Raw genomic sequence first — 10,897 nt, forward strand, 5'->3', positions numbered from 1 at the left:
TTGTTACTTCTGACCATACACGGTTTCGATAAGAAAGTGCCACATTTATTACTTCTGACCAAACACGGTTTCGATAAGAAAGTGCCACATTTATTACTTCTGACCAAACACGGTTTCGATAAGAAAGTGCCACACTTATTACTTCTGACCAAACACGGTTTCGATAAGAAAGTGCCACACTTATTATTATTATATAATATTATATGCTCTCTGCTGCAATGTCTAACGGATCTATCTCTCCTGCCTTTACGGGCACTACTAGTTAACAATCTACTTGTACCGCTATAGAAAGTGCCACACTTATTTATTACTTCTGACCATACACGGTTTCGATAAGAAAGTGATACACTTCTTACTTTTGACCAAACACGGTTTCGATAAGAAAGTGCCACACTTATTATCCCCAGTCCGACCCGCAGACCGCACCGTCAGCGGGGGCTCGCGATTCAGGGGCTAGGCAGAAAATTGTCGGGCGAAAAAGCCTATGTGTTACGAAAAGAGAACGGAATATGGTTGTCCGCAAATCCCCAGTCCGACCCGCAGACCGCACCGTCAGCGGGGCCTCGCGATTCAGGGGCGAGGGAGAAAATTGTCGGGCGAAAAAGCCTATGTGTTACGAAAAGAGAACGGAATATGGTTGTCCGCAAATCCCCAGTCCGACCCGCAGACCGCACCGTCAGCGGGGCCTCGCGATTCAGGGGCGAGGGAGAAAATTGTCGGGCGAAAAAGCCTATGTGTTACGAAAAGAGAACGGAATATGGTTGTCCGCAAATCCCCAGTCCGACCCGCAGACCGCACCGTCAGCGGGGCCTCGCGATTCAGGGGCGAGGGAGAAAATTGTCGGGCGAAAAAGCCTATGTGATACGAAAAGAGAACGGAATATAGTTGTCCGCAAATCCCCAGTCCGACCCGCAGACTGCACCGTCAGCGCGGGGCTCGCGATTCAGGGGCGAGGGAGAAAATTGTCGGGCGAAAAAGTCTATGTGTTACGAAAAGAGAACGGAATATGGTTGTCCGCAAATCCCCAGTCCGACCCGCAGACCGCACCGTCAGCGGGGCCTCGCGATTCAGGGGCGAGGGAGAAAATTGTCGGGCGAAAAAGCCTATGTGATACGAAAAGAGAACGGAATATGGTTGTCCGCAAATCCCCAGTCCGACCCGCAGACCGCACCGTCAGCGCGGGGCTCGCGATTCAGGGGCGAGGGAGAAAATTGTCGGGCGAAAAAGTCTATGTGTTACGAAAAGAGAACGGAATATGGTTGTCCGCAAATCCCCAGTCCGACCCGCAGACCGCACCGTCAGCGGGGCCTCGCGATTCAGGGGCGAGGGAGAAAATTGTCGGGCGAAAAAGTCTATGTGTTACGAAAAGAGAACGGAATATGGTTGTCCGCAAATCCCCAGTCCGACCCGCAGACCGCACCGTCAGCGGGGACTCGCGATTCAGGGGCGAGGGAGAAAATTGTCGGGCGAAAAAGCCTATGTGATACGAAAAGAGAACGGAATATAGTTGTCCGCAAATCCCCAGTCCGACCCGCAGACCGCACCGTCAGCGCGGGGCTCGCGATTCAGGGGCGAGGGAGAAAATTGTCGGGCGAAAAAGCCTATGTGATACGAAAAGAGAACGGAATATGGTTGTCCGCAAATCCCCAGTCCGACCCGTAGGGGGTCGAAATTAGGGCGGGGGGAGGCGAAGTTTGAGGTTAGCTTGACCCTAAAACGCCGTAAATATACGTAAAAAAACAGGGGAAAAGGAACGAGAATTGTGACAACTTAACATGACAAATCCCCCCCGCGTTGCAAGGAAAGACTAGATTTTCCGAGTAAATTTTGTACAAAGCGGTGTGGCGCAGTTGTTAGAGGCGTCGGGTGTAGGAAATTACGCGGCGAGCGGCTATTTGTGTTCGAGCCCCGGCCAGGCCAGCAATATAAATTATATTAATAAATTATTTTTCGCAGCTCCATCTACCGTGTCGTCGCTTTTCCACAACAAACACACAAACAACAACACTTAACGACAATCCGTCCATAGCAATAGTCCCACTTCGATATATATATCTCGATGTGGAACTAAAGTTTTATTTTATGGAAACTCCTATTCTTGGAAGTCTCAGGTGACAATGCTCGCGAACTCGCCACTGACTGTCAATTTGAACGTTTAGCCAAGGCTTATTGACAATGTGGGAAACTGGGAATTGTTTTTTCAAAATATAAACTTTATTATTGGTGCCTTTTCTTACCAAATATATACTTTATTTATTGGTGGGGAATATAACAACAAGGACCATTGAATGAAAACTAATATAAAAAAGGTTGCAAACCAGAGAAACGGATACAAAATGTTGGTATTGTACAAACAAAGAAAAGCGATATATATATATTAGATGGCGCCACTAAGTACTGGGGGGGTTTAAGCTATTTCAACCAATGGGAAAGCTGGTGAAAGGTTATTGCCCTGTTCCCTTCTTTTCTATTGGGCAATGAAAAATCGTGACCTTTTACCCGCTTTCCCATTGGTGGAAATAGCTCAACTCCCTTAGTACTTACAAGGAGACTACCCGAGGTGTAACTCCAGTGGCGTAACTAGGAACTCTCCCCCCCCCCCGCGAAAAACGACTCTAAGCGCTTTTAAATAGCACCGATTTTAATCATAAACGTTTGGGGCCCCCCCACGCCGCGGCTACGAGCTTTAGTTTTGCCATAGCAACCGAAAATGTTTTTGACAACTAAAATAGACCATTTCTCTATGTAAATTAAAATGCGAAAATCGAAATATTTCAAATTTTCAAAGAACATTTTTTTATAGAAAAAAAAGGTGGTTAAATTTGGATATATGTAATTAAATTGAGTTATTTTATGTAAAATGGGTAAATTTGGGTAAATGCAAGTAAAATTCTAATTCGAAGTTCACACGCGCGTGCCAATAAAGTTCTAAAAATCTTAAGCTCAAGACGCGGAGAAAAACATTTTATAATTTAATTTATGTATTGTTTTATCTTATCATATTTTACGGAAATACCTATTATTGCGCTTTAGTCCCATTCGACCGAAATCCCATTCGACCGAAGGCGGTTTTTGAGGTGTCCCATTCGACCGAATTCCGCCGAAACGTGCGGTTTTTATGTGTCCCATTCGACCGAACGCTGCTATATAAATTGTCTTTTGCTATGTTTTCAATTTAGTTACTGAAGTCGTTTGCAATGGAGCGGATAGCTAATAAAGGAGGGTATTTATACATCAATAATAATTATTTATTCCGTCTTAATAAAAAGAAAGATACAAATTGCTATTTTTAACCTAACCTAACCTAACCTAACCTAACCTAACCTAAACATGGATCTTCGATAGTACATACCTCATAAATAAAATACCAAATCACCCCGCCAATTGGGCTACATTTTAAAATTCTTTCGGTCGAATGGGATTTCGGTCGAATGGGAATAAACGATTATTGCATCGGAACATAAAATTACCTTCATTTCGTGAAGTAGTTATGTGTCGAATTTGAGACCTTTAAACGCATTTTCGTCGATAAACTAACCTAGTCAGTAATTTCGCAATAGCGTAGAGAGTTCGGAGTGGCGAATTTCCAAACCCGACTGCCAGTTCAGTGTTATTCATGTTTTATGAGTTTACTTATGATAATATATCTTAAGCTAGATAAGTAGGTCAAAAAGATGAACGTGAACTTTCTCAGGATCGAGGTAGTTTCCAATGCTAGATAATTACAAACCGCGGAAGCATACATAACCACTTTACGGCTCAAACCAAGTGTATTATTCCGCTTTATAATACAAAGCGGAGATAAATTTACTTAAAGGGGAACGGTCAAGCTTTAACCAGTTAGATAGCCCTATAGCCCATTAAAAACTAAAATGTATGGCGAAAACCGCATCAAAAAATATTGAGTGGTTATTTTTTTAATAAAATAAAGAAATTTCGGGAAATCGAAAAGCGCGCGTCCGCCGCGACACCTGGGGAGAAGTCGGTGAGACGGAAAAACAAGGTAAAAGCGCCCGTTGCTGAAGACGCGAAAGATTTGTTTTGCACGCGCGGCGCGTTCCAGTTATAAGATACTTAAGCCTAAATTGCACGATTTTAAAAGTTAGGATAGTTCGCAAATCGCTCATACGGGGTTAGGGGCGCTGGCGGCATCCCCTAAGATGGCGGCGACAATTCAAACCCAAACACCTGGAGCTATTTTTCGTTTCAACTTTTTGGGCCAAAAGCTATTTTTTCAAGACGAAAAAAAATACGTGTTAGTATATTGAACGTCTTGTTAATCTTTTGATACGGAAATAAGGCCATATTTGGAAAAGCTTGGCCGTTCCCCTTTAACCATATTTTCCGTATTATCTGTTTAGTTGGCCACTCTGATTTGGTCTACAACAGTTTTTTTTGGTTTAATTTTTGCTTTATTTTACTTTTAATCTATTTTTAGCTTTTTTTAACCGCGCATACATATTACCATAAGTCTATAATATTATTCTATAAGTTTGTCACTTTGGGGAATATTTTACTGCGAGCTAGTAACGGAGTGACGTCGTCACAAGAAGAAAATCTCCCCCGAGCGAGGCGCTGTCAAAGGCTACGTGTGGCGCGTTAATTAGTAAGCGGAAGCAAAACGGTGACGAAGCCCGTTTGCCTTGTGAATAGCTCTCAGTAAAACTTTTGCATGTGAAGAATAGGAAGTGTCACACTTATGTAGTAATATTGTACGCTTATGATATTACCAATCAACTAAAAATTAATATGAGCATAAGTTAATGATACCTCATTAACTTATGATATGAGTAATAAAAAATATGCCTAGATTAAACCATTCACAATCTTATCGAAAAACCGTAGATAAAATAATGTGAAATGTTTTCGGGTTATACTACATGAGAAAACCTAAGGAATTTATAGGAAGGTCTTGAAAATATAGGAAATGTTGTCACCTTGTAAATGTTTTAGAAATGTAATCATTTCGGTAAGAAAATGTACAAACATTTTGGAATAATTTTTAGTTAATTAAAAAACCATTGGTTTAAACCAAGGATTCTATATGTTAGAAGGATAGGTAGCCCTCCGGCCAGCCCGTGCTTTCAAAACGCCGGCCGCGCCGTCGATATTAAGAGAGCCTCAAAACGTGGGACGTCTTGTTTCTATTCCCTCAAGGACAAATTTTGGCGGTGCTTCCTCCGTGTTTTGTCCTTGACGGAATCTAAAGACGGATTCTCTATCGCGCATGACCCACCGACGGCGCTGCCATTTTTCGTACCTCGCCTCATATCCTTCTAACATATTGGATCCTTGTTTAAACCAACTGAAAATGGGCGCTATTTTCCCAAAAACCTCTAGTAACCTTGCCATTTTCCGTCGAAGCCGCGCGTAAAGTCAGTCGGTTTTCGGTTCTGTGTCGCGCTTTTGATTTATTTTTTCCGCTTAGTTGGGCGATTCCGCTCACTGATATCGAAATTTTAATGCACCGTTAATTAATTTATATCAAAATAATAGCAATACTCAATTTCTGCAATTTATTTAATGCAATTCAAAATAAATACAGTTATGTTAATTATATTTGTTTTCTTATTTCGATATTTAAATTCATTAACTATGAAGTTTTAAAAGGGGTCTTCTCTAAACACTAGGATAATTGCTATAAGTTTTTTCAATGAATAATTCCTCTTGTGGTGTGTTATATCTGCGAAAACGTTCAATATCTGCTACTACAAAAATTGCCAAGTGAAAATGCTCTACCGCTGGCTGCGAGCGGAACCTTGAAAAACGCCGACTATTAAGGCAAAACGTGGCTATAGTTTTATCTAAAACAATATTCTATCAAAACTCAAACGGCAGAGAAACTGATCCAAAATAACATAAATAGTCAATTTATCAGTTCCCTTTTAAGATAACAACTTTAGAAACGAGATGGAAACTTATCTCTCAGATGTATACTATAGACTTCTGGGTCTACGATTCGCTAAACTTGTTGTTGCGAAACGACGGCTATGTTGGTTCAGAAAATGACGAGAAATAGGTCAACAGACTGGCCTACACTATCGCCCCTGTAGAATTGTGTTGCTGTCGTGCTCCGGTGTATCGGGGAGAAGCGACGATTTTTAGGCGGTTGTCATGGGTTACGATGTAATATATATATATTCCATACTATCTACGATAAATCTACACCCAAAAATAAAAATAATTATCTGGCAGTATAGTCGAAGGTAGGATAAATATAGCGTGTAATTAGGTATCCCAGGAAATTATATACGTACACACTTGGAATGTATAAGTAAGACGCGATTATTCACGTAGAAACGGGCGTGGTTTGCTGATAAATTGTTCGGTCGCTAGACTCGCCGCCAATTTTGTCTCTTTGTAAACCATCTAAATACGAAAGTTTATGAAAACTTTTAACAATTTCGTAAAGCAAGTGGCGGCTCCTAGATATCGTTAGCGTATAACTCAAAACAAGTTGAGTAAGCATCAAAATCTAGCCTAAAATGTTTGCCAAATTGGGAACTTCTCGCGTTGATTGGCTTTTCGGAATCACGTGATTATTAACTTATTAAACACGTGGTTTCGGGAAGCCAATAGATCGCGGACAACTCGCCTTTGCTTTAAGGCCCCGGAAGGTGCTGCCTAGGAGCAACAAACACAGCACCCCGCACGAGGAGAACGCAACCCGTCAAAAGTCGTGGAGTTTCTTGTGTACGTTTTTCATTGGCTAGACGCTTTAGCGCCTGCTGCCGTCGGAAGGGGAAAATTCGGAAATTGTCTTCCCCCCCCCCCGCCCGTAAAACGTTCGTCCAATGAAATTCGTACACAACCCTTCGTTAGCGTGTTTTAAGGCTAGCTGCGTTTTCCTTGTGTTTGTTGCTCCTAGGTGCTGCCACCTAGGAGCAACAAACACAAGGTGAACACCACGAGCCTTTAAACACGCTAACGCAGTGTTGTGTGCAAATTTCATTGGACGATCCTTTACACTGAACGTTTTACGGGCGGGGGAAGACAATTTCCAAATTTTCCCCTTCCGACGGCAGCAGGCGATAATGCGTCTAACCTAGGTTTAACCAATGAAAACTGTACGCAAGAAAATGCACGACTCCTAAAAGCGCTTTTAGAAGCTTTTTTGTAAACTTTTTGATAGAGTCGACATTAGCTTTAAATTCTACACTTACTTCAGTGATACCAAGAACGTATATATGTATAAGAACGTTGAACAAAAGGCATAACACCACCCTAAAATCCGCGTGCTTGAACTAGCAACGGTTTTAACCTTTAGCTCGCGCCGCACGCGTTTTTTTGGGCGGAGTTATTCTGTAACCGATTGCATCATAGCACCAGGCGCCAATCTGATCGTTCAACGTTCTTATACATATATACGTTCTTGGTGATATAACGAATCAGGGTTGTTCGTGATCATTTTCTAGCAAGTTTATTTTCCGTGTGAGCGTCGCGCATTGTGCCCGCGGCGGCGACATTCCATGGAGGAAATATAAGGAAAGCCAACTAAGCCCCTTTATTGAAAAGTAGTTGGTAGCACTGATAGAAATATTTTCTCCGCGGAATAACAAGTTGGGATTTTCTTGATATGAAAATGTATAAAAAATTTCGAATTTTAATTGCCCATTTCGTAATTTTGGAAAGAAAAAAATGAAATGTTTTAAAAATTTTCGAAGGTAGTGTGAAACCGAGAAAATCGCGTGCTTTTTTAAATGGAGATTTTTATGTTTTAAGTGGTTAAAAATATTTTCAGTTGTCTTGGAAAATAAAATGAGTAGTGCATCGTCTCCTTTTGGGAAATCTCACAGCTCATATATATAGGTCTACATTACGCCCGACTTGAACAAAATCGGCCATGAACACCTCGGGTACTCCCCTTGAAAGTACTAGAGGATTTTAGCAATTTCCACCAATGGGAAAGGAGGTCAAAGGTTTTTGGCCCTTCTTTTCTATTGGGTAATGAAAAAGAGTGACCATTCACCCTCTTTCCCATTGGTGGAAATAGCTCAACTCCCCTAGTACTTACCATTGTTAGTGGCGCCATCTAATCGGTGGCTGCACTTAAAAAACTTTATTCAGTAGTTGGTTTGTTTTCGCTTGTTCCGGGATTAAAGGAGTAAATCGGATTTTTTCGTCTGCTAGCCAGAATTTATCTGCTAAAAAGGCCACAGTCAGTCATTTTGGAAAAACGTTATTACTCCGATTCAAACTATTCGCCACCACAGAATCGGAGTAAAATGACGTCATAACGTTACTCTTCTTACCCTACTCCGAAATCCCGAAACAAGCGAAAACAAACCACATTCAGAAGGAGTAAAAAGAGTAGCCCTAATATTCGGGAACAAGCGAATAGTTTACGAACCGGAGTAATTCTCATCCGGTTCATACCCGGAACAGGCGAATAAAACGTTTTTTAGTCCGAGAACAGATCAAAAGAAACCACCTAGTATAGTACAGGGTTCGTACAAAATTTCCCGAATTAAACTCCCTGACATATCCAGGTTTTCCCTGACCAAATCGCCAAATTTTCCTTGACCATTTTTGTAGAATAAATGAATGTTTTGATGCAAAATCTTGAAAAGATTTGATTATGTATTGGTATTTTTAATAAATCTTCCAAAACTTTATTTGACTGATTTTTTTGGGGTAATTTTCAAATTCCCTGACTTTTCCCTGACCATTTGGAATAATTTTCAAATTCCCTGACTTTTCCCTGACCATTTGGAATAATTTTCAAATTCCCTGACTTTTCCCTGACCATTTGGAATAATTTTCAAATTCCCTGACTTTTCCCTGACCATTTGGAATAATTTTCAAATTCCCTGACTTTTCCCTGACCATTTGGAATAATTTTCAAATTCCCTGACTTTTCCCTGACCATTTGGAATAATTTTCAAATTCCCTGACTTTTCCCTGACCCTTTGGAATCATTTTCAAATTCCCTGACCCTTTGGAATCATTTTCAAATTCCCTGACCCTTTAGAATCATTTTCAAATTCCCTGACTTTTCCCTGACCATTTGGAATAATTTTCAAATTCCCTGACTTTTCCCTGACCCTTTGGAATCATTTTCAAATTCCCTGACCCTTTGGAATCATTTTCAAATTCCCTGACCCTTTGGAATCATTTTCAAATTCCCTGACTTTTCCCTGACCATTTGGAATAATTTTCAAATTCCCTGACTTTTCCCTGACCCTTTGGAATCATTTTCAAATTCCCTGACCCTTTGGAATCATTTTCAAATTCCCTGACCCTTTGGAATCATTTTCAAATTCCCTGACTTTTCCCTGACCATTTGGAATAATTTTCAAATTCCCTGACTTTTCCCTGACCCTTTGGAATCATTTTCAAATTCCCTGACCCTTTGGAATCATTTTCAAATTCCCTGACCCTTTGGAATCATTTTGAAATTCCCTGATTTTTCCAGGTCGTGTACGAACCCTGTAGTACAATTTAATTAACCATAGTCCTCTAATAAGCTTAAAGCCTTACACAACTGGCTGGCAAACGCGAAAACGCTACCTATCTGTTATCGAAGGCGTAGGTTAGTTTTCGGTCGAGATAGAAAACCCAGGGAGTAGCGGAATTCGGAATTCATTTCCTACCTTTGTGCGCCTCTTCGTCTCCGGCGTGAAAATGAACGGGGAGATCGGGGCCAACGGCGTCTTCCAAGTCGGCGTGCGAATGTGGATCGCTCCATTTCGGCGGATTCAGGCCGGCTCGGCTCAGCCCGTACGAGGTGATGAACCCGAGCCCCGTGCGCTCCCAGGACACTACGCTCAACATCGTGTAGGCGAACCCGAACCCGAAGGTGATGCCGATGCCCAAAGTTAGTAGAAATTTCCGGGAAAGGGCCCCCGTCACGCCGTTGCTAGGGCCCGGGCATCCGTAACCGGGGCCTCCGTTGGCGTACGGTTCGTTCACGCTGTTCTTCAATTGCTCGTATTTATTGTAAGCTACCATAGCTTTGAAACTCCTATTTCACCTGAAATTCATATACACCATTTCAGACGCTAAATATCGTCGTTGAAATAAATAAATTGAAGGGGAATTATTGGGTAAAATGAACCGGACCTTGAAATCAGTTGATAGAAAAATAAAAAAACTTGATTTTTTTTTCTTTTCCGAAGTTATCTAACCCGACTACCACTATGCTGATCGCGTAACTACACTGTTCATTCATCTTCTTTTTCTGTCATTTTATAATTGGCGAACGAGATTTTTATAATTAAATACTTTGGCATATTATAACTACAATCATTTGGAAGCTAAATGAGCATTTTTGCGATTGGAATCGCGTTAACAAAGGTCAATATTCTATCGTTTATGAAAAATCTCCTTAGGCGTTTTTACTCAAAATGCTTACACATCACCTAACGATGACAAGTATAAATTATAGTTATTTTCTGTTATGGGAGAGCATTTAGATTGTAGTTATCTATCTAAACTTGACCGAACGTTGCCGGAAAAATAAAAATATCACGCGAAAATACTATAGTGTTTATTTCGGAAATGAATTTCATTCATAAAAGGAAATCCCAGTCAAGGGCCTACCTTGGATAATGAGAGAAGCCGAGGCTAGGCGAGGCTATTTTCCCCTAAGACGCATACTTTTGTCGTTTCAAGAAATAAGAAATGAAGACAGTTTCACTTTTTCGTTACTGTTTACACGTTTTCGCGTAGATTCCCAAAAATATCATAGTTATCCTCGCATATTCACAACCGCCGCGCGGAAATCGCGACTTTGATGTGACTTCCATCGAAATGATCGTAATTTTATAAGCCGAGCTTGGCCCCCCTCACCCCTTCCCCGGGGAAGTACAATCTCCGCCCTGTTAAAATTTTTGCGTTCACAATCAGATTTGGTTTAAAATGATATGGTAGTGACATCTGTTAGGTCTATTTCGAC

The 10,897-nt window shown here is 41.2% G+C and overlaps 1 protein-coding gene across 1 annotated transcript in view; it reads right to left on the reverse strand.

The window, feature by feature from the left end:
* LOC149923425 (glycoprotein-N-acetylgalactosamine 3-beta-galactosyltransferase 1-like) overlaps window positions 1-10,807 on the reverse strand; it is a 57,326-nt gene extending 46,519 nt beyond the window's left edge. Inside the window, exons 1-2 of the mRNA XM_090160921.1 lie at window positions 10,543-10,807; window positions 9,594-9,973 (exon numbers count right to left, since the gene is read on the reverse strand). Coding sequence (XP_090017047.1) covers window positions 9,594-9,951 — 358 coding nt within the window. The 5' untranslated portion in view covers window positions 9,952-9,973; window positions 10,543-10,807. The remainder of the gene's footprint in view (window positions 1-9,593; window positions 9,974-10,542) is intronic.
* Between the last annotated feature and the right edge of the window lie 90 nt (window positions 10,808-10,897).

Source organism: Leiobunum rupestre, chromosome 10 (genome assembly GCF_980474605.1).
Source record: "Leiobunum rupestre chromosome 10, qqLeiRupe1.1.hap1, whole genome shotgun sequence".
Classification (NCBI taxonomy): Eukaryota; Metazoa; Arthropoda; class Arachnida; order Opiliones; family Sclerosomatidae; genus Leiobunum; species Leiobunum rupestre.